Source organism: Calidris pugnax, unplaced genomic scaffold, assembly GCF_001431845.1.
Source record: "Calidris pugnax isolate Ruff unplaced genomic scaffold, ASM143184v1 scaffold17, whole genome shotgun sequence".
NCBI lineage: Eukaryota > Metazoa > Chordata > Aves > Charadriiformes > Scolopacidae > Calidris > Calidris pugnax.
The window spans coordinates 3,182,991-3,207,163 of NW_015090794.1; the positions used below are offsets into that span (position 1 = coordinate 3,182,991).

The following is a 24,173-nucleotide window of genomic DNA, read 5'->3' on the forward strand; positions in this document are numbered from 1 at the left end:
ATTAGGGAGAGCAGGCAAGGAAACCGCCTGTTTGCTGCCATCAGTAAAACTCGATAGAGATTTTCCTTTTCTAATTCCAGCTATGATCTAACTGCAAATCATCAAAAAAAAATATATGAAAAAATAGAAGGCGGCTTGCTGGCTTGCTTCCCACCCCTGCCACACTGCTTGGGCCACTACCTCGCAGAGAGGAACAAGAAGACTCCAGACATCCTTTTCTGAAGCAAAATGTGAGCATCCCTCTGCCTCTGAGGAAGGACCAGGCTGCTTTGCTTGGGGCAGCAGGAGCAGAACGAAGCCTGAGGAGGCTGGGAAGGGGAGAGGGGCTCCCTGAGCTGTCTCAGAGGGGAAAGAGGGGTCCCCTGGAAGGGGTGTGGGCTGGAGCATTCTGCTTCTGGAGGTGGGGAGGGGACCAGCCCAGCACACACTGCTCCTGGGGAGGCCATCAAATGACAGGAGAGAGCGGTCCTCGCTGCTGCGTGCTCTAATGGGAAACAGATTTCTGCTTCTGTCATTTTCCCACAAGAAACTATGGAGGCTGCATGTTCCAAAAACCTGCAGCTCAGTTGATTTGTCTTTTATCGCCAGGGAAATCGCATCCTGGAACTGCCTCATTCATGTTTATCTGAATGGATTACTAAAATAAATACATGAAATAATGGGGGCTGGGGAAGAGAGCAACGTGGGGCAGCAGCTGGGAAACAGCTTGGGCGGCTCATTCCCTTCTGAGGTCTCATGATTTCCTTGCGCTGCAGTCCATCACAAGCCCTGCACGCAAGGCCTGATAAATCAGTGCATCGAGTGACCAGTCCCTAACCCGCGGGAGGGGACAGATTCCTCTTCCCTGGAGCAGGAACCACATGTTTGCAATCTCAGGATAAATCCCAGAGTAAAGGGAACGGGGCAAGGACACGAGTTCGGGGAAGAAAGGGCTGTCAGACCTTCAGGAGGACTGTTCAAAGCCTACGTCACCAGCAGCTGCTCCCTTCACATGTGCTTTCTGGGCTGTGTTTATTAAGAGGCCATCTCCAACATCTGCATCTGGGAGCGCTGACAAGAGCTGTCAGGCCCCTGAAAGCTCTCCTGGTCGTCCTCCCCCCAAGACGGCTGGTTGTGGAAAGGGCACTTAGAGGGGCGGATTTAATCAAAGGCTGACACTTCCAGTGCTCTCTGTTTATAAAGCCCAAGTCCTGAGGTGGAACAGATGGTGCTGGAGCCTGACACTCGGAGAGGAGCGCTGCTCCTTCTCAGGAGGTGAAAAGAAGAGTGGAAGAGGTCTGGGCTTCAGGCTGCAGCCATGTCTGGGAGGGAGCAGGATCCCAGCTGGGAGGCAGGATTGCAGCACTGGCTTGGGCTTTGCTAGAGTGGCTGCTGGATGCCACGGTGTAATTCTGCTGATGGAGGGAGCTGGTTGCAAGGTCACCCTCAGGCCCTGCCTAGCAGCTAAGCACGCTCTGGACACGAGCACCTGACCCTCTCCATCGCCCAAACCGAGTCTGCAAATTTTGCTGAACTCCAAGGTGGAAGGTCTGCTCAGCCCAGCCCCGTTTGCTCCTGAGCCTGCACCCCTCTGAACCATTTCAGATGCACCCACAGGCACAAATGTAGGGTACAAGATGCCCACCAGCAGCCATCTCACTATTCCCAGTTCTGACTTCCAGCCTTTTTGCCCCATTCCTCTTCTTCCCTCCACAGCCTTTAAGCAAAGAAGCCAAGTTCAGCAAGGGCTCAAGCTCTGCTTGTTCCTCCTCTTTGTCCAGCAGCCTCACCCGTACCATCTCCCCAGACTCAGCCTGGACCCACATGTCTCTCCAGCCTGACTGGCTGCACAGGGCTGCCTGCTCAGCAGGACCCCCTGTCCTGATGTGACCCCAGGAACACAAGACCTGTCCCTAGGAAATCTTAACCCTTCCCCTGCTCGCTTACCTGATGACATGTGCAACCAAGAAGCTCTGGATCTCAGGGCTGCTCACAAAAGCCAGCTCTCCGTTGCCATGCTTCTGGCAGTGCTGCTGGGCCTCCAGCCACTCAGCCTTCTCCACCACCAGCTGATAGCAGTGGTTATTGCCCGGGAAAACCAAGCCATCAGGGGGACACATGGGATGAACTGCTGCATGAGGTAGAAGAACACAAGCATGATGTCCTTTCTATGGGCCCACATGCCCCAACCTAATCACAGGAGCAAGGTTCCAGAAATGTTCCGACCCTTTTGAAGCCCATAAATCCCCATCACTATTGAACTGCACCCTGTGCAGTTGCCTTCTTGGCCCAGGACAGTGCAAGACACTGCCTGGTTAGTCAGGGAAGGAAGGAGTACCCAAAGGAGTCATTCCTTTACTCTTCATTGAGAAGGAATGGAAAGGAAAGGCCAAATGCCACCCCTTCCTTACCCAGCACCCACCCAGTCAACCCTGCTTACCTTTGCCCAGCTCTCCAGCCTCTGCAGTGATACCATACAACACCGTGAGGCCAGTGCCACCTCTGTTGCGGATCCATATGTCCAGACTCTCATTTGTCTTGACCAAGGAAGGACACTGGAGTTCTAACTGTTGGGGTGAAGCCACCACCTCAATTTCTGCCTGCCCGTATGAGACCTTGGTGCCCACAAAGATAGTGGCAGTGACGTTGTACTGCCCAGGTAAGGCATACATGTGGACAGCTGCATTTTCAGTGGTGTTGAGAACCTCCGTCTGGTCCCCAAATTCCCACAGTAAAGTGCTGACAGCAATGGGAATACTGACATTGAAGAGCACAGCCTGGTGTAGGCTGTACCGGGGCTGGAGTCCTGTGAAAGACACAAGCAGCTGTGCCTGGAAGGGAGAGGGGATGAGTGAGGGGCCACCACAGGCCTGCTCGGACAAATCTTCAGTGCAAAATGGCAAACAACCAGAGGAAGAGTTTGTTTCATGGGCAGTACCACACAAACACTGCCCCTGGGTGCTGAAACCTCCATATTCCTGGTCTTCGGCATAACAGAGGGCACTGCAGGTCTCCTCACTGAGGTTCCCAGGGTGAACAGACGTGAAGAGGATGACAAGTTCAGTCCCTTCCGTGTGGTTGCCTGTCAGACACGTTATGTATTGAGCTCCTGCAGAAAGAACAGAAGATCCTCTTGTAAATTAACACTGTGAAGCCATGGTTTGGTGAAACCCTCCAAGAGACACCACCCTACACCCCTGGGAATGGACTTCTCCTGGGCAGCTCCTATTCCAAGCATTTCCTTTTTGAGACTTGCCTGGGAAGTCTTTAATCCCTCAGAAATGATTTCCAAACTCTTTGTGCTAATTAATGATGACAGAAATAACAAGCCAGTTGCACATATTTATGGAGCAACAACACTCAGCAAATAAAAAGGGTCTTTGGAGAGCCTGGCAGTCCCGTGGGATATGGAGCCACTGAGTCTGACCCTCAAAAGAATCCAAAGAACTAGCCACCAAGTATGACCAAGACCAAAGGTTGTCCCTTGGCTGTACCTTGGTTTGATTTGGTGCAGCATGTTTCACTGCATGCTGCCCAGGGCTTCCAGAAGCAAGGCTATAACCAAACACAGTTGGACAAAGCGGCACATCGGGAGCACGGGGGAAATGCCACCAGGCTCTCCATCAGGCCCACGCTGAAGCTGGGCAGACACTGTAGCCACTTTTCTCCTCAGGGAGAGCCAAGAGCTTCCCACCTACTTGCAGGCAGAATCTGGTGCTAGAAAAGAGGGGAATGCCACACACAGCCTGCACCCAAGGGGCGTGGAAGGATGCACACGTATGGGAAGGATGCAGAGAAACAACACATGCCGGGCTACAGGGAGCACAAACACACACGTGCATGGACATGCAGGCACGTACAACGATGGCAACCACAACAGCCCCATTCTCAGAGCAACAGCTCATTCCCTTGAGTTTACTTCCCCCTCACTGGCTTTCAAGGGGTGGGACATTTCTCTGCCACAAAGACACAGGCAGGGCCTCTGCCGCTCGCACAGCCGCGGCCCAGCTGGGACGGCCTGGCCTCCTCTCCAGCTCTGCCCACGCAACCGAGCCATGTTTGCTCCTCTGTTTCTGCTGGTTGCTACAACATCTCCCCCCAAACATCTCAACAGCTCCGGCCTTGCGTGATCTTCCCACATCAAATCCATCAAACTGTCCAGCTTTCTCCACGGCCTTCCTGCAAACACTGAGGCACTTTTCTTCTTAAGAAAAGTCCCGTGAGGAGGACCACAGCATGGGAACTACTTTGCTTTTTAACACCAGCCTGGTCATACTTCTTCACTCCCTGCTGGTCAGTAACAACCATCAGTAGCTGGCAGACTGTCCCCAGCCTACTCCCATTACAATGAATTACCCAGAAGACAGCTTTACGATATTGTTTCTACACCAACTTAAAGTAATTCAAGAGGAAAACAACTAATTATCAAGGGGAATAACAGTGCTGGTGTTATTCCACTTGATAATTCCAGCAGCAGGCTAATAGCGCGCTAGGGAGGTGCTGCAGGGATGGGGTAACTTTGCTGGGGGAAGAGGAGTAACCACCACCCAAGTTTTGGCCCCGGGGGAGCACTGCACTTCACCAGGCAACTCAACTGGCTCCCACCAGTGCTAGTTCCCTCAGTCCTCCTCACTACATCCTCCCATCACACATTAAAGGAGATGCCTGGTGCCTATCACGGGGAGCACTCGCTCTCTCTCCCTCTCTCTTACTCAGAGAGAGATGAGCATCCAGGCAGGATTAGTTTTCTTAGGGCTCCCCCTTCCCACCCTCCACTTAAACACCGCCTTACGTTTCTTCTTGCCCAGGTGGACAGAAAAATGCACCCATAGCAGGCAATGGGCTGTAGATCAGGGCAGTGTTCATTCAACACTCCTGCCGTGGAGCCCTGTCACCTGTAAAAATCAACTTAGCATGTCCTCAGGTCCCATCAGCTCCAATGAGACTTCACTGCTTGAAGTGAATGAAAGCCTAAGGCTGGCGGTCATGGAGCTAGTGTCACCTGATGGCTGCCTGAAGCTTGGTTTATGATAAGTCTGCTGATCCCAGCCCTGGTGTGACCGACTCAATCCTTGAGGCATCAGGGTACAGTCATACACTACCGTTACTTCCTTAATTAGATTCAACTGGTGAGTTGTGCCCTAAGGAGATCTAGATGTGATCCCCAGCTGCCCTTGGGCCCATCGCTTCCACTGGTTTAGTCATCTCCCCCACCACAGCCCGCAGCGTTTCCTTACCGCAAGTAGCATTGACGAACAAGACATCGAAGAGGGAAAGGTTTGCCACCTCAGGAGGGTGGGCGCATCTTGTATCTGACGCCTGAATAACTCTCACTTTTCTGTCTTCCACCCAACTGGGCAACCAGGAAAGTTTGCAGTCACAAACAAATGGATTCCAACTTAAGTTTCTGCAACAGGGAGATCAGAGAAAAGTTAGGCATTAACTTGACATGTGCTCAGTGTTAATTACAGCAGCGTGCAGATCCCTCACTGTTCCCATCTGTGCCACTCCACCAAAATGCTTCAGAAAGAACCACGAGGGGAGTTAATGAATAGGGAATCAAGCAATAATTAACATGATTTTTCTAGAGGCTAGAATTAGGCAAGCACTCCAAGTACTTTTTTCACTCTACAAATAATTGTTGCAATTAGAAGCAAATTACAGACACAATCTTATATTTAAAATAGTCTGCCATCTAACAGCCATTGGATGTAATGGCAGCCTCTCCAGCTAAGGGAGACTATTTACAGCTCCATTAAAAAATAGCTAAGAGAATAAAATTGATGTGTCAAAAAAGAAATGCAAAGTCAATGATAATCTTTCCATGTGGCAGTTTAATGAAAAGATGGAAACTTTAATTGCAGCTAAGCTTGATCCAAATTATAGCCTTTGGCACTCAGCTGCGAACAGGACAGAGATGGAAAGCTGTTTGTTTAGCTGACGCCAGCTGGGCTGGGCTGCCGCAGGGGCTGAACCCGGGATTTTTATACTGAAAGCACCACTTTGCCGGCCAGCCTTAGCAGGGACAGACCCACTTTGACCCAGCCTGGATCCTTTGTATCTGCTCAGTGCCACTTTTAAGCAGAAATGGACAGCTGAAAATGCCCTTTGTGTCTTGTCTTCAGGGAGAACGTGCGGCTGAGCTTTCATCTTGCTTGCCAAGAGCAATTGCACGGGGTTAATCCTTTGGCTCATTCAGATACAGAACGGCCACCCTGTGCTGTGACTTCATGGATCTCTCCTAGAAATGTGTGGCTTCCTTCACATAACAGCACAGATCTTAATTACTTCAATTAAAAACCACTATCAACCTAAGAACTTGAATCACTTCAAGGGAGAACATCTTCAAGTGCCTTCAAGTGGCTTAGACACCTCAGTCAGGATTTCCTGGGTTGCAGGTCAGTGCCCTTTTTGTTAGATCCCCAGTCCCAAGGTGTGACAACACAAACAAGGACAGTAAGTGTGACCTGGAGCACGGCCAGAGAGAAGAACCTCAGCAGAGATGGTGTGGGAGAGAAGCAGGGAAGCCAAGAAGGCAGTGGGGCAGATGGAGGTACCCAGGTGACGGAAACAATGTCTGGGAAAAGGTTAGGCTTGAAGGACATCAACAGGAGCCAGGAGCAGGACACAGTCTGAAGAAGAAACTGGAGAGAGTCCAAAAGACAGCTGCTTAGTTGGGTACGTGCTGCAGATCTACCCAAGAGAGTGTTGCATCCCACCCGACCAGGAAGGGAGGAGCTGTTTCAAGGAAAGGTCTAAATTAAGAACTGGGAAACAAAAAGGATAAACTTACATTTCACTTAAATTAAATAAATTATCAAATATTCCATCTTCTAATGTAGAAATCTTGTTGTGGCTTATATCTCTGTAAAAAAGGGAAAATTAATAGGAAAGTTCATTATGCTGGTAGCAACTCCCTGGCCAACATACAGGATTAACCTCTGTCCCACGCACTGCTTGGGTACTAGTTACCCTCTGAGCACCTTGAGTCGCTCTGCTTGGATACTAGTCACTCTCTGAGCACCTCGAGTCTCAAAAGCCACATGCATATGACAGCAAAATGGCCAGCTGGGCACTAAGTCACAGAATCACAGCATGGTTAAGGTTGTAAGGGACCTCTGGAAGTCATCTGGTCCAACCCCTCTGCTCAAGCAGGGTCACCTAGAGCAGGCTGCCAGGACCACGTCCAGACTGCTTTTGTTTATCTCCAAGGATGGGGACTCTACAACCTCTCCAGGTGGCCTATTTACATGCTCAAGACTAGTTTCAGTGCTCCTAGTCCTTCCATAAGTTCTCCTTTTAGGACACTCTTAAGGTGTAAAGATAGTAGGCTGTCCAGGCTGCCAGCTACTCAGCTGGAACCACCAAAGCAGGTTTTGGGTTTGGTTTTGGCTGTATTGGTGCTTTTCTTGATCTGACAGTCCAATTTTTTTTTAAAAAGCAGTTAATCTTATCTATGAACCATCAGCAAGTAACAGTGCCAACTCATCTGATCAGCAGCTGAACCAGTGAGTTTGCTGACAGTCAAAGCTCTCCTCTTCTCCTGGCCCACAGAAAGTCTGGGCAGTTTTTGGGACAGCTCAGGGTGCGGGGAGCAAGGGGACATTGGGGCCTTTTCTCAGAGGACCCCAGACTCAGTACCTAATGCCCTCAGAATATAAGTGGGATTTGGACTCTGCAGCTTTATCATAATTTTCCATGTACTAACACACATCTTGCAACGAATCTCATTCCCTTGCTTTGATCCTCTCTCCATCTAGTGGTACAGCAGGTCAAATCCTGCCCGACTCTCTGAATGCCAACTATCAAATCACCAGACTGTGCAGCTCAATGCCATGAGAGGAGTCCATGGACGCATCTATCTGGGACTCAACAGACGAGGTCAAGCAAGAAGACAACTAACTTATGAAACACAACCATATGTTCTAGGTACCAGCTCAAACATGCAGTGAGGGGCAGAGTGTGTACTTACAGTTTTGCCAGAGAAGTCAGACTTTCGAATATCTGAACATCTAAACCAACGATCTTGTTATTGGAAAGATCCCTAGAGAAAGAAAACACAATTTTCAGCTTTCGTTCAACTTCATTTTGTCATTCCTCCATTACTAAACCTTAGAAGAGCCTCTCTTCAAACTCCATCCAGACTCCAGCCTGGAAGGTTCTGGTGTGTTAAAGAGGAGCCCTTCTCCCAGCTGGAGAAAGTACCTTTCCCAGCTGTAAAGAATTTGCTCCTCAAAGCTTTGTATAAAGTGTAGATAGAGATTAGGGCTATCATTATATGCATACCATTCTGCAACGTATCTAGAGTAATTACAGACATGACAAATGCATCACTAAATTTGATGTATTCAAGCCTAATATATGTTCTAAGAAGTAATTAAGAAATAATTTAGACTAAAGTAGTAATTAACTTAGAGAAAAAAATTATGAGGAACTTCCAAGTCCATTTCTAGTGCCAAAGAACTGATGGTTAATTGCACAATTGATGTGTTCAACTTTTACTTTTTAAAGATCTTCTTGTCTCTCTTTGGAAAAGCTTAAAAGGAAAGAAGAAGTAACAAAGAATATTTTCCACTTAAAATCAGGTTAGATTGTCCTTATGAAAAGAACACCCTTTTAAAAAATCTCTAATCGCCAATAGCCTTCAACTCATCCAAAGCAAAATTGCTTCTGTCCTCCAGTCCAGCTCCCTCTCCTCTTTTTCATTTTTAAAATGTCACTCAACTAAGAAGTGAAAGTTTCACTGATCGGTCTCCACTCGTTCCCAATAAACTTCACTCTTTGGTTTCAGATGAATCTCCTTTGGCCAAAACCTTCTTTTAGCAGCATCAAAATACTCATTCCGAGCCCATGCAATGGTTATTATCCTTCAAGGATTTCTGGCAGAACTCTGTGGAGGCGGACAGGGCTGGATTCACTGCAGCCGCAGCCGTCTCGTGTCAACAGAGACGTTCCCCTGCCCACCCCCTTTCCCACCTTTTTTCCTACAAGCAACTCCTGTAATTTCTCCTTGCTGTCTCACCTCTTATTTTTATCCCCTAATCAATAAATACTTGGTTTGATCTGACACTTAAACTTCATTTATCCAAATGAAAAGAATTCTGCCAAACTGGCAGGAAAATTACATATGATTCCAGGAAACTCTGGGGATTAAGTCAGAGGGATGGATATCTCTTTAAAAGGCTTGAGTTTATTTTCCCTGATGTTGCTGTCCAGGAGTTCTTTGCCAAGCTGAGAGTGGATTCAGAAGAGTTCACCAGCAACATTAATAAAGAAGTCCAAGAAATGTGCAAAATAAAGCTCAACAGATACACTTAAAGAAAGGATGCTAGCAAAAATATCTGACCTAGCCAGTGTTCTTTTGTCTCGGTGTAGCTGGGACAATAGTTAAAGAATACAGAGCACCCCTTGCTGGATTGACACAGACCACACGGGAGTCACAGTCTGCACAGGAGACAGGAAAGTCACCTCCAAACCTGTCTCCAGCCCCCACTTGCAAGGCAAACACACAAGACCAGCTTGGGCTGGGATCCCAAATGCCAGCAGCCAGGTCAGATCCTTCCTCAGGGAGGCTCCTGCTTGACTTCTCCTTGAGCATTGTCTATAAACTGTACTCCTCTGCCTCTGCACCTCCTTCTGTTACTTGACCAGATTTGGAAAGGACCAGACCCCAAACCAGTTACCTTACAGGGAGACCAGTAAAACAGCTTCTCTTCTTTGAAATACCTGGAAATATCCATATTATTTTTTAGGCAGCACCTCAAGCCCAAGACAGAAAGAAATGGTGTTTCAGCTCTGAAGCCTTCTTGCTCCTTACCCAGACAAGAGAGACCTCCAAACCCTACCATTCTGCTGCTAGAAAATCAGGGCTTCAGCATCTCAAAGAGCCTCTTCAAAAAGTGCTGCTTGGCAACACAGAGAAGAGCATGTGAAGGGCAGGGTGAAGCTCTCAGCATCACGGATGGCACAACCAGCAAGCGGGCACCCGAGCCACCCTGGCTACTGGGACAGCCAGCCCCAAGCCCAAACGCCTTCTCTGCAGCTTTCTCTTCATCCCTCCCATCCTGCTACTTCTCAGGTAGGAAGGGAAGAACTCCAGCATGGCAGGCCTGCTCTTCTCCATCCCTCTGCCACAGTGCCAGGCATGGAGAGGTTGATCCTGAGCTTTCCCAGCCCTTTGCAAACATCCCTTTGCAAACATCCCATTTTACCTCAGGGAAAGCTTTTAAACTTGAGATAACTGAAGGCTAAGACCCCAAATCCTCAACTCCCAAGGGTCAGTCAGCTTCAGTCTGACCTGAGAGCAAGACCAGGGATGACTGACCTGGTACCTGCTCCAGGAAGATGCAGAGTGGCAGAGCTGCTCCCACCAGCCTCATCAAATGTGTAAAAGGCAACAAATTCCCCACACAGCGCCGCTTTCACACAGTGTGTTGGACTGACACTAGATGTCACTGCCTGCTGAGCGGCAGGCATGGGGGAAGGAGCTCCTGGGGAACACCAGTGATCCAGCGGGGACTCAAGAGGTGCAGGAGGCCTGGTGCTGTGGCTGTGGCCAGTGGGTTTTCTTCAGGAAAGGCCAGGAGGAGCTGAACCCCATAAACTACCAAGTAACAAACCTCAACCCTCTGATTTGCTCAAGGGACTGTGCTGCTTTGTATGGCCAGGACAGCTGGTGAGGGCATCAGGCCACTTGGAGGTGTGTCTCTGGGGTAGCAGCACTGTCGTGCCCCAGTGACACTCCACAGTGTCACGGTGAAGGGGCTGGAGGGGTCTCCTGGTGCCTTTTCCCTCTTCTCCTGATAGTACAACTTGGCTGTCATTCTGCACACACCACCACCAAGCTGATGTTGCCAGATATTACCATCTGAGCTCCCCCATCTACCCGGCACCCAAAGCTAACACCAACCCCACAGCCCAGCACGCAGAGAAGCTCCACCCGTGGGCTTCAGAGGAAAAAGCTGGGACTCAGCTCCCAAGCAAGGCTGCTTCAGAGGCTCTCTGAACCCTTGGAGGTTATAATTAATCCAAGCTCTGTCTATACTCGGATACGTTGTCACTTAACCACAACTTGCATGCTTTGCAAGGGATCCCAAGACCTTGGCCCCCACCCTCCTTCTTCCACAGCCTGAACTCCCATGCAGGACCTGCAGAGAAGCTGCTGTCCTCCATCCAGACCAGGCACTAGATGGCAACACACAGGTACGTAAGACCAGAGCACAATTCCCTTGCTGTTTTCTACCCTTGCCTTCACGATCTGACGAGGAACCGGTATAAAACCTCCCAGCTTTCAAGATCCCCAGACCTCCTTGGTGCAGAGCCTGCAAGAGAAGCAGAGCTCCTGCTGACAGGACAGCTTGGAGAAGCAAGGAAGGAATGGTGGCAGATGCCAGCGCCTGCCACCTCCAGCCGCGCATCGGTGAGCTGGGCTCCCAGCCGCCTGCTTGCCTTCTCCCACTGGTCCCTCTCCAACTTGTATGGAAAATCATATTATGCCTTCCTGGCATGGGAAAGATGGCTGTGAACCAAGCTAGGTTGCAGGAAAAAAAAAAAAAAAAAAAAAAAAAAAAAAAAGAAAAAATGGGCAAAAAAACCCCAAAACAAGAGTTTGAAATTCCCAAACAACAAAAACCTACAAAAATCAAACAGTTATTTTACTACAAAAACTTACTGAATGACTATGAAGCAGAGGATGAGTGGAGCCCCTAAGCAATTCTTTTAAGGATGAAATTTATTCTTTTGCGTATCATATTAAACTAAGTCATATTTATCTGTACAGGTGTAATAACAATGTATATACTTCCTAGCCCACACTGGGAAGTTTAGGTATAATAAAAGAAGTCATTGCAGAGAAGCTCCACCCGTGGGCTTCAGAGGAAAAAGCTGGGACTCAGCTCCCAAGCAAGGCTGCTTCAGAGGCTCTCTGAACCCTTGGAGGTTATAATTAATCCAAGCTCTGTCTATACTCGGATACGTTGTCACTTAACCACAACTTGCATGCTTTGCAAGGGATCCCAAGACCTTGGCCCCCACCCTCCTTCTTCCACAGCCTGAACTCCCATGCAGGACCTGCAGAGAAGCTGCTGTCCTCCATCCAGACCAGGCACTAGATGGCAACACACAGGTACGTAAGACCAGAGCACAATTCCCTTGCTGTTTTCTACCCTTGCCTTCACGATCTGACGAGGAACCGGTATAAAACCTCCCAGCTTTCAAGATCCCCAGACCTCCTTGGTGCAGAGCCTGCAAGAGAAGCAGAGCTCCTGCTGACAGGACAGCTTGGAGAAGCAAGGAAGGAATGGTGGCAGATGCCAGCGCCTGCCACCTCCAGCCACGCATCGGTGAGCTGGGCTCCCAGCCGCCTGCTTGCCTTCTCCCACTGGTCCCTCTCCAACTTGTATGGAAAATCATATTATGCCTTCCTGGCATGGGAAAGATGGCTGTGAACCAAGCTAGGTTGAAAAAAAAAAAAAAAAAAAAAGAAAATAATCAGGAAATACTGAGCAATAAAACCCAATGCAAAGGCTGTAGGACAGAGCTCAGGCTCTCAGTGCCACAAACTGCCACGACTGTATTTTCCCAGCCCACTGCCAGGCTGGAGGAAATTCGGAGCAGGTTCAAAGCAGAGCTGAAGCCAGCAGAAAACAAGGCTCTCCATTGAAATGCACTGCACACGCAGACTGCCGCCCTCTCCACGAGAAGAAAGAAAAATCTAGTTTCTTTGTGCCACGGGGAATTTTGAGAACACGCTGTGCTGCCTGCGAGAGAGCAGCTACGGGCAAGTCACAACTTCTCGATCCTGCCTCAGTTTCCACACCTGTAAAATGGAGCCAATTAATGCCAGAGGAGGCTGGCCCACTTCTCCATAGACCTCTGTGGGACAAGGAGCACCCAAACCCACCAACAACTATGGTGTAAAACAAGAAGCGTGTTAAAGATGCGTTGCAGAGAGCTCCCCAAGTGCCTCAGTAAATACTCACACTTTTTATTTACATGCTTAGCAAAGGAAGTTTGAAAAAAACTTCTTCTAGAAGGGGAGTTGGTCACGGGGGGAAGGTGAAGCTTCGGAGGAGGGAACATTTGGTAATGAGGGCGTCAACCTGAGCCTTGGGAGCCTTCAGCTCCATCCCAGCTCTGCTACCAACTCCCCGTGTGATGCTGGGTGCACCAGTGAACCTCTCCTGAGCTGTGTGTAGCGCGGGGCTAAGAGCAGCCCGTCTCCCGGAGAGTGAGAGGATGGATCAGTCACAGACACATCTCTCACAGACGGGGCTGGATAACTTCTGGGGGTGAAAAGCATCGAGTGCTGGTGTGTTCTCACCCGGCTGCTGCCCTCCAGCAGCTGCTGGTGGAAGGGAGCAGAAGGGCTTTGTCCCCTTCACGATGCTCAGACGGGCTCCACGGCCCCACAGCGGCAAGCCCAGGGCAGCCAGGGGTTTATTTCTGCAGCGCTGTGGTGGACAGGCTTTTTTTGGTGCACTGCTGTTTTTTTTCCTTAATTCCACAGAACATATAATGTTGAGCAGAGTATAGCACGCCTCCGCCTGCCAAGCCTGATGTCATGCTCTCATTATGTCATTTGTGGGCCCGCTCTGCCTTCATTTCACAAAAAAAAAGGGAGGGGAGGGAAGGGAAGGGGGGGCAGTGCTGGCTTGTGCCTTCCCCAGCCCTTTTGGTGCGTGGAGCCCAGCCAGAACAGTAATGGGAAAAGCATCCACAGACGGAGAGAAGCGTCTGTGCAGGGAGAAGCCTTCATGCAGGCTGGGAGAGATGCAGCGGTTCAATAGAAAAGAAGCTCCAGGTTTGTAAGACACAGTAAAAGCTAAGATTTTTGTGGGTCAGTGAAGCTCCAGAGGTGCTAGGGAAAGACAGCAGCTTGAGTACAGTCGTATTTCCATCCAGAGCCTGCACGGGAGCCTCTACAGTGGCTACTAAGGGGCCTGCAACAGTGTAGTAGGGATAAAGCATCTGCCCTCCAGGATGCTGGGTCCCCTTGCAGACAAGGGAAAAGCTTTTCTATCTCACAGCTCATCTTCCTGAGCTGGGCTGGCCCAAGAGGACACACAGGGAGAGTACATGGAGCATCTGCAACAGAGAGACCCTGTCCTTCAGGCAAAATCACTTTTTCCCTGTGGATCAGCCAGGCTGGGCTCTCCCCACAAGCCTCCACCAGTCATAGAGTCTTCCCTCATCCAGGACAGCCTCCCCAGAAATAAGTTTGCCTCATGTTTGTGTGACCAAACTATGAGTCCTGGGGACAGGGATGGGCCCCGTTTTGGTCCAGAAAGTGTTTTAACAGCAGGAATGGTTGCAGGGATGTAGCAACAGCTGGAATCAAGGGTCCATCCTGCCCCATATCAGATCTCCAACACTGGTCAGTACTGGGTGTTGAGGGAGATGCACGACCAAAGCTCCCAGCAAGCCCTCCTTCCCCAACACGGTTCCCAGCTCTTGGCAGCCAGCAATAGAGGACCTTCAGAGCCACAGACTACATCAGACTGTTGGATTTAACAGCCACCAACAGATTGATCTTCCACGACACTGTCTACTCCTTCCTGATCCAGTCTGGGCTCCACAAGAGCCTACAGCAACAAACTCCGTAATTCACGTGCTTTACAAAAGAAGTACATTCATTGGTTTGTTGAAACATGGTAGAGGCACCACTTCATTGGACACTGCCTAGTTTTCGGCACTGTGACCACTGAATAACTGCTTTTAATTATCTTCTCTGCCCCACTAATGGCTCCAGAGCCTTTCCCAGATTGCCTGAGTGCTCTCTTTCCCAAGCACATCTTCCAGTGGAAACAGTTCCCCCTTTCTGATCTCCACAAAGTCCACGTGCTTCATCCAAACACCCACCAGTGAATACAAAGGTGCTCTGTCCCTGGCAGCTCTCATGGCTGAAGCTTTGCAGCAACCATGGAGCAGAGGCAATGACCGAAGCAAGCAGAAAAAGGCACAGAGACCACCAGCAAAGCCCAGCAATGCTCCCATTTCTCACCCCTACTGAAAGCCAGGCTGCACCATTCCAGACCTTGCAACCAGAGAGGACAAGTGACAGAGGGACACGCTGGATGGCTTTTGAGACCCAATGAAGCCCACTGCTTCCAGAGCCCCCCGTCAGCCAACAGAGCAGCAAACTGCCCCAGAGGTCGCCTGCACAGCCGAAACGCTGCCTTAGGAGTTACCATGGCAAACACTTCCCCGGTCTCAGGAATAAAAGGCAGCGTGGTGCCTCATGCAGCAGTGCTGTGCTGGTACTGCTTGACGTACATAATAGACTTTCCAGAAAAGAGGAGGAAAAACCCTATGTGTTTTTGCATGCTTGAGCCAGGAAAAATTACAGGTTTTTTGCTGATCTGATCCCTTTTTTTTCTTCGTCTTTTGGCTTGCACCTCTCCTAGGAAGCACAGTAGAAGTAACACTGCTTGCATGCAGAGGGGGGGATAGAGATTCTTGACACAGTGGCTATGGAAATCTGAAAACCACAGATTTTTCTTCATGCTGGGCACGAGGACCAATGCCATCATCTTGTACCAGGTGCAGGGACACCCCGACTGGCAGGCCAGGAGGAACAGTCTCAACAGCTCTCCCGCACGATGAGCTCTCAGCCTTTCAGCACAGATAGGAGGGCAACAGCATATGGAGATCTTCATCACCAGCTACTGGTTTCAATCACACTGAAGCAGGGATTTTCCAAGGCAAAGGGATTCCAGCTCCACCGCACATCACCTCCGAGAGCTGCAGCCAGACATGAAGAGGGGCCTTTTGCTGGTGGGTTTCACCCCTGTCTTTCCCAGAGCCATGGAGCTGTGGGTCACCGTGAACTGATGAACCCAACCCAGAGGAGGCTCCATTTCATCCCTGTGCCCGGAGACTCCACTGCAGAATGTGCTTCTAAAGAACAGCAAGGCTGTTTGGGAGCAAATGCAGAAATGGAGGGACTGATGCAGAGACTGATCCAGGGAAAGGAAGGCTCAATGGGAGACACCAGCAGCTGCTGAGGGCAAGTCCTGAGCAGAGAGAGCCGCACGCTGGGACTGGCAGATGGTGGCGAGCACCCTTGTCTCCCCGAGGCTGTCGCAGCACGATGACAATTTATTTGTTCATTTTCAATTTACGAGTTTCAAATGCTGGCCCAAGTCTTAGCTCTTGCTAAGGAATTTGCCCCCAAAGACTTTTTCACAAATATTCATCTAAAAACAGTGTTTTTCTTCCCACAGCAAAATCATAATTGTTGATATGAAAATGTAAGGCAAGGATACAAGCATTTTTGCAATGTTCTGTACACTTTGTGCTCTCCTGGGGGAACTACAAAGCACTCTCACATATGCCCTTGCAAGGCAGCTGTGCCAGGAGACAGTTGGGTTTGACACAAAGCAGACCCAGATGGAACTCCCAGCTCAGCTGCAGACTCGCTGCAGGACCATGAGCAGGTCACTCCATCACGGCGCGCTCCCCTCTGAGCGATGGGGATGAAGCAATGCTCCTTCCTCATCCCACTGCCTTGCCTCATCCTGCCACAAGCCTCTCCCGGAGCACCAGCACAACGTCACCTTCAGATTTGTAGGAGTAAGTCCTATTTGTCTCGCTGGGTCAGGGCCACAGGTTCTTCACGACCCCTCTGAAAGGCAGGTGGCTGCCCACAGGGAAGTGTAAAACACTCCCTTGGCTCTTGGCAGAGGGGGTGAGCTCAGGGTTGAAGCTGGGCAGTGGGTGGCTGTGTCCCTGCCCGTACCTGAGGAAAAGGGGCTGTGAGAGCCTGTGGTTCAAGCAGTATGGGAAAGACTTATCCCTGAACCCTGCATGAGACCGAGCTAAGAGCTCAGGACACCCCAGGTGACACCACAGTCCCTACCCAGCTGCTGCTTGGCCACACTCCCTCTGCTCCTGTGCCCGTGCCCCGTCCCTGGATCAGATAGAGGAGGTGAGGCTGCATAAATCTGCAGGATGCAGAGCCAGGGCATCCCCATCACAGCCAGGGATGCACAGCCAGGGCATCCCCACCATGGCCAGGGATGCACAACCAGGGCATCACCACCACAGCCTGGGCATCTCAATCATGGCCAGGGCATCCCCACCACAGCCAGGGCATCCCAATCATGGCCAGGGTGTCCTGACCCTCCAGGTGGGAGCTGTCTGCAGCGCAGCTGAGACTCAAAGAGCAGCTCCTTGGATCCCTGCAGCCAGCAGCTTTTCGCAGACTTTCCCAAATATGGTTATAAAGTCGGACCAGGGATGAAGCCACTCGAACAAAGGGGACGTGTTACCTCATGAAGCGACGTCATGTTCTGGCAGGGCCGGCTCGTAGGCAATGGCATCATGCGCTCCATCCCTCTCCTCCCCGGCCAGGAGGGCTGGGTGGGGGCTTTTTCACACAAGAGGCTCCCAGGAACCGGAGCGCTGCTGTCTGCGCAGGGACCCGCAGCACGGCTCATTTTACAAGTTATTCTTAGACTTCCACTGACTTCATCTCCTCATTCCCAACCCCGAAACAATGGAGCCAAAGGCGAGGGGGGCACTGGGGAGTCACCAGGGGCCTCCTGTGCTTGTGGAGGTCAGCAAGAGCCTCTGCAGGGCACTCAAGTGGGCAAAGGAGCTGGCTACAGAGACAACCACCAGAGAGGCTCTTCATGCCAGGTCCCACCTTCCAAGCCACCTGAGCAACCAGAAGCCAGCACTGACCTGAGCTGGCACTGGACGTGGTCCTCCCCTCCACTGCCAAGAGGTGATTCAATGTGGAATAAAATAAGGCTTGAAACATCAGGCATCACCCAGCCCTGCTCTGCCTCTGCAACATCACACTAAAAGACGGGAACTGGGAAGACCTTCAGCTTGGGAAAGCAGCAACCCAAATATTTAAATAAAGTTAATGTCCATAATTAGTGCTGCACGTAAACAAGCTGTCTGCAATTTCATCCAGCCAAATGTCAGCCCTGCAAAATATACATTTGTTTCATGGAAAGTTCGCAAAGAAACCAAAGACGCGATAAAAGCAAGGATCTTCCCAGCACACATGGCAGAGCTCAAGCAGAGTGTTATTAGATGTCTGTAGCCCAAATCCAACCACAGATACAAATCCTACACACAGATATCCACTTTTCCCCTAAAAAGCCAAGGAGTCCAGGGAGCCCCCAGGTCCCGTGGCCTTGCACGCCAACACACAGCTCTTCCAACACCCAGCTCTGGTCTCTTGAAAACCCAGAGTGTTTCCAAGTCAGCATGTTCAGAGCCCAGTGACATTTTATTTTACCATGAAAAGTGAGCCATCTGTAAGCTGTAATTTAGGAATTACACAGCTGAGCTACTAAGTGCTTAATCTTTCTCACATAAAGTGAAGAGTTTTCAATAAATGTTTAGGTATTGATATTAATTCCTCACTGGGCAGGGGATGGAGTGCATAATCTTCAGGTCCTGTTTTTTTATTATTCTATTTGTATTTATTTTAATAAGCCAATAATTCCAGCCCTTTGCTTGGATAGCTAGCCTCTAGAGATATTATTTCTCTGTAAGAAATAATAAAAACACAATGCTATTTTTCCCCAGCACGGTAAGATCTGCTATACACAACAAAATGAGAGCCACAGGCAATGCTCACAGGATGCAGGGGGCTCTGGATGCTGTTGAATACGATACTCAGAGAGACTTTGCTGAGCTGATACAGGAGCTGAAGCCAAGAGATGGAGAGAACTCCAGGGAAGCCTTCTCCAAAGCAGACATCCAGTTTGCAAACACTGACACAGTGTGAAAAAATATTTGTATAGCCCATTCCTTGGAAAACTTCTGGGGCATCCGTGTTTTATATCCCAAAAGGAACAGCAGAACAATGAGGGCATCAATACATCACGAGAGCCATCAACCAGGGCCCGTCTGATCCTCTGAAATGCCCTGAAGAGATTTCTAAAAAACTTAATGCCACTTCCCAGCTGAATTCAGGGCTCAAGCCAGCTGAGAGAGAGTGAGACTGATAAGGAAGTATCAGATCAAAAGTAATTTCTTCAAACAGTTGGGAAGTTCTTCCCTCATTTCTCACACTGGGAGAACAGTCAGTATGTTGTCAGGCACCGCACGGCACCGACAGCACAAACAAGAGGAAAACAAAGCAAAGGCAGCAAAACACCGCCTTTAGCGGGGGTTTGTGAAGGACTGAGGATTTAGGAGTAACATCATCTACCAGCCAAAGCCACCCACGCGTGGCAGGTAAAGCAGAGGTGAATGGGGCACCCTGGATCCAAAACAGTGAGAGAACAGACAGGGAAAGTCTCAAGGCCAAATGCCACAAGGTAGCTGAGGGACAGTGTCACCATGTCCCTTTATCCCTCCAGGTGTGGGAGCAGCCCGGGCTGAGCACAACACACTCCTCCCTTCGGACCTTCTGCTGCCAGAGCACCACAAAGGCGAGCAGTCCCGGTGGAAAGATTTTGTGGCCATTTCCTCCTCAGTCATTTGCAAAAGATTGAGCTCCAGCCCCCAAGTCCTGCTCCAAAATCCCCCAGCCTGTGACTCCCGTGGGACAAGGGGAGCAGAGATGACCAGGGGTGCCACCAGCCTGGCTCCATGGGCTCCAACACCTCGGTGCCAGAACGGACCCAACTTTCCACCTGCCCCTGGTAACGCTGGCCCCGAAGCCAGATCTCGACAGTCACTTCCCACGGGTGGTAACACTCCCTCAAACGCTTTCCCTTTCGGAGTTGACAGTACAAATTTGTCTGACCTTTAGCTAAGAGCAATCTCTCGCAGACGAGCAAGTTTTCCAAGTACCTGGGTGGTTGCTTAAGAAAAACATTTCTGTGTGTATTTTAGCCTTGTCTGTCAAGTGATCTTCATCTCCGATATGTTCCACCAACAACCTTTCTTTTTATTTAAGAGACTCCCTGTTCCAAGCTCTCACCAACACCCTTCAGCTCCAAGCATGGGATGCTAACTAAAAATAGCTGGGACTGGGAAAAGGACATGTAGAGACCAGGAAGACTCAACTAGGTCCAGGCCTGGCAGCGTGTTATCAGCAATGGAGAACAACTTCCAGCAACATTTTGCAGCGCAGCCTGTGCTGCAGAGATGCTGAGCCCCTCACTTCTTTTCTTCTTCTCCAGAGAGAAAACTCCGGGACTGGAGCAGTTGCATTAGCACTTGAGAGTGCTAAAAACAGCACAAAGTAAATGGTCCTGCTCTGTGAAAACAATGATGCCGAGCACAACCACAGAGTTCACAGCCCACTGCCTGCGAACAGAAAATCCACAAACCAGAGGAGCCTGGAGCAAAAAGAAAAGTGCATCGTGTTCAGGACCCAAGACCTGGCCAAACCACGGCTGCAGCACAATCCGGTTTGCATTTTCCCTGTGATCCTGATGTTATGTCTGCTTTCTGTGGTCTCCCCATCTCCTCAGTGAGGGACAGGATCTCCAGATGTTCTGAAGCCCTGGGACCTACCCAATACCTGAGCCAGCTTGGGGAAAGGGGGTGAAAGGACACAAAGCTACTAACCCTTCCCTCTTGGCAGTTTGCTTCTTGCACTAACAAAGAGCAAGGAGAATGACCCATATTTTTAATGGGATCATTTATCCCAAGAAATCCCATACAAGCCATAGGGCTCTTCACAATCAGTTCCTGCATGAAGCCTAAGCAAGCATTTCCCCATCCTTCTAGAGAATGTTTCCATCTTTACATAAAGACTCCCAGGGATGGGATGGCCATCACTGTCTTTGGTAAGTCAGGCTTATTTCGAGTCTGAACTTGCCTAGCCTGAGTTCCAGGAGTAGGATTCACTCCGCCTGCCCACTAAACTGATGGTTCTTCTACTACATTTCCTAATTTTAACCAGAAACACTCCCCACACTGCAGTCACCACTTCTCACTGGTGCAGCAAACACCAGCTGCCTCACAGTACACAGTCCTTCAGATACGACTCTGGTTGGATTCTTTAGGGCATCCCTATCTCCACGAAGTGAGGACACCAGGAAATACAACCCTTCTGCTCCATAGTTCCCTGCTTACACATCCCTGGGTTGCACTAATCATTATGGTGGCCATATCCTTCATTCCACGCTTGACTACCACACATCCTCTGGCCAAGTGTTTGCCTTCCAGGGGAAGGTTCTCATCCTACACAGCAGACCTGTCTTCCTTGGTCCCAAATGTACGATCTTACACTCGGCAGCATCTTTGCTCCTTTCTGTAACCAAGTCTCCAACCAAAGCAGAGCTCCGTTTCCTCCTCTGCGCTTCGGCACTCTCAGTACAGTATCACTAATGCTTTTTTGTTTTCCTCCACTCTGTTGACAAATCCACCAGGGAGGCAGCCAGCAATCAATCTCCAAGATTCCATTGCAGCACGGCTCTTCATGACGAGTCCAGTTTATTCTTACGTTCTGAAGCCAGTATTTAATCCCTTTAATATATGTAGTGCTGATTTTTTTCATTCCGATTTCTGACAAATATATGTGACATACCTTACAGAAGTCATATGTGTATTACATCAACATCATCATCTTCATCTACTCCATCTGGAAACTTACTTAAAATGCAGGGGTTCATAAGATCTATTTTCCATAAGTGAATTTTCCATGTTGATTGCCACTAATTACACTATCCCCTTTAACTTCTAGCTAATGTCCATGCTATGCACTGTATTGTTTCTCCTTGGGCTAGAAAATAAGGACACCAGGCTAATAAATGTTTGTACCATCCCATTTACCTTCTGTTAACACTGGCACCACGTTCATTTTGATCCAGTCCTTGGGAATTTCCCTACTGCCCCCAAACCCACTAAAAATGAACATTATTAGCCCAGAGGGCTCTTCAGCCAGAGCTTTTAAAATTCTTGGATGCAAAATATCTGAACTTGCTGGTTTAAGAAGGTCTAACATTAATAGCAGCTGTTTAACATCCTCTTCAGTTACTGTTGGAGTGGAAAGTGTTTCATCATCCTCATATGATACAAATACATCACCTGGCTTTTTTCCAAATAAAAAGCAGAAATATTTACTGAAGTCCTTCATTTTCTGTATTTTCATTGATAAATTGACCATGTCCATCTATTAACAGACCAATATCGTTTAATTCCTTTTGTTCCCAATGTACTAGAAAAACTCTTTATTCTTCTCAACTTTGCTAAGTACGGGCTTTTCCTTGCACTCTTTTGCTCATCAGTGTTTGATGGACTTGAGCTCTCAGTCAATACTCACCACTACCAACACTGCTCTTCCCCTGTACTGTACCGTCTATATTTATTTTCCCTAACTGCCTTCATCTCTCCTCCAGGGTTTTATGCAGGGGATAAGGCCAGGTAGCCCTGTACATTGATTAATACATCAGGATCAAGGCAGACCCCATCACCAAAATCTGTCAAATGAGGTTCTCCCTAGAGATGCTATGGGCCCAAAAGGCTCTCACAACACTAGAGGCAGGTTTTCATGCAACACAGCTTGACGCAGGTTAAGACAGTCCAGATATACCATCTGGAACTGCAGAAAGACAGCACCCATCCCTGGAAGACTGGTCGTCCTGACCTGCAGAGATGGGAACAGCCTTGCAGGAGGCACAAGGCTCAGAGCGGAGGGGAGCAGGCAGAGCGGGAGGACTTCAGGAGCACTCACAGCAGATCTGCTCCAGGCACTTATCCCTCATGCACGACAGACAACCCCTAAAAAAGGTCCTCTCTAAGGACGTGGTGCCCCTAACAGTTTCTCCCATCACGTGGGGTAACGATGATACTGAAAGAAATTTACACAAAGGGGAAAAAAAAGAGCAATCTCCTGGATCCTCCTACAAAAACAGGACCAGCCCCACAAGATATTCCTCAGGGATGGTTACAGCTTTAATTTGAAGTCCCAACTGCTCTCATCCACCAGTGACTGTTCCATAAAAAGTGTATTTCAGTGTTCTCCTCACTCCATGCAAACTTTTTTTTTTTTCCAATTAAGTCCCATCTCTCTGCTTTCTCTAACTCTGGCGCATCTACAGCAACTCTTCTCCATCCTTGGCATGCACACCCTTGGATACCTGCAGGATGTTATTTTGCACCCGGAAAGCCAAAGTTTTCATAGTTCTGCCAATCCGTCTCTGGAAAACAGTAATATGTGTCTAAAAGCCAATTGCAACAACACCATGCACAGCGCCCGCGGGCTGCAGAGTGGGACCTCTCTGCCACCAGCACATGTGTCCCTGCACCCCAGCAGCAGCCCAGACCAAAAGCCTTCTGCACCTCCAGCCTAGACTTTTGGGCTTTCTACCTCAACAGGGCTTTGAGTGACATTCCCGGCCCGGGTACAGCTCCACAGGGCTGTGTGTGTGTGTGTGTGTGTTTGTTTGTGATTTTGTGAATAGGGCTGCTTAGCACGTTGAGTCCTCCCCGTGGGGATGATGTGTTAGAGCGGATTGGCTCGCTATTCCCCGAAGGAAACATCTGCACATTCCAGACACATTTTGTAACGGGAGTGAAACCCATCCTTGAAGTGAAATTTTACAGCCTCCACAGCGCAAAATAACGATCGCTGGCAAGGACCAGTGGAAAAGTAATGTTTAAAATATTATTACAGGGAAGCGGCTGCCAGAGCCTCCAATTAATCATTTGAACGTGTCTCGGGAGCGGAGCGGTGCGTTATGTAACGCTCGTCCGGCTCCAGCCCGGAGCACGGCTCCATCCCTGTCCCCATCCCCATCCCGGTGCCCCGCTCCCCTTCCCACCCGGAGAGACCAGGGGGACCAACATCCGCCACCTTGCCAGGCTGACACTGGCCACCAGGACCAGCGTTCCCCTCTGTGAGGTCTCCTTCAAGAGACTTTGGCCAGACTTGGGGTCCCGATGCCCAATTTCTTCTTGTATTAAAGAAAACCCCAAGGAGAGACAAGGAGAAGGGCCGTTTCTCACAGTCACCTCTGAAAAGCAGCATTTGCCACAGCTCTCCACAGCAAAATGAGCACCAGAGGAGCCGGAGGGAGGCTTGGCTGCTTCCCACCGTGGTCTGCAGAGCAGGAGAAGCTATAGGTCTGCTGGTTAAACCCTTTGGGCACTGGTCTTCAGCCAGCCTGGTCTGCTCCTGAGGGCCATGGGGCTAGTGATGAACAGGGATGTTACCCGTCTCCCCGCCTCGCCCTGCGCTGCGCAGCCATCCCGAGCTCACAGCATCCAAATATGATAAAAATGCAACTGACGTTCAACAAAAAAAAAAAAAAAAAAAAAAAAAAAAAAAAAAA

The 24,173-nt window shown here is 49.6% G+C and overlaps 1 protein-coding gene across 1 annotated transcript in view; it reads right to left on the reverse strand.

Moving 5' to 3' along the window:
- Nucleotides 1-24,173, reverse strand: part of PKD1 (polycystic kidney disease 1 (autosomal dominant)) — a 98,614-nt gene that overhangs the window by 49,595 nt on the left and 24,846 nt on the right. The window contains exons 2-6 of the mRNA XM_014936391.1: nucleotides 7,952-8,023; nucleotides 6,773-6,844; nucleotides 5,217-5,386; nucleotides 2,420-3,088; nucleotides 1,927-2,110 (exon numbers count right to left, since the gene is read on the reverse strand). Of these exons, the coding sequence (XP_014791877.1) occupies nucleotides 1,927-2,110; nucleotides 2,420-3,088; nucleotides 5,217-5,386; nucleotides 6,773-6,844; nucleotides 7,952-8,023 (1,167 nt within the window). The remainder of the gene's footprint in view (nucleotides 1-1,926; nucleotides 2,111-2,419; nucleotides 3,089-5,216; nucleotides 5,387-6,772; nucleotides 6,845-7,951; nucleotides 8,024-24,173) is intronic.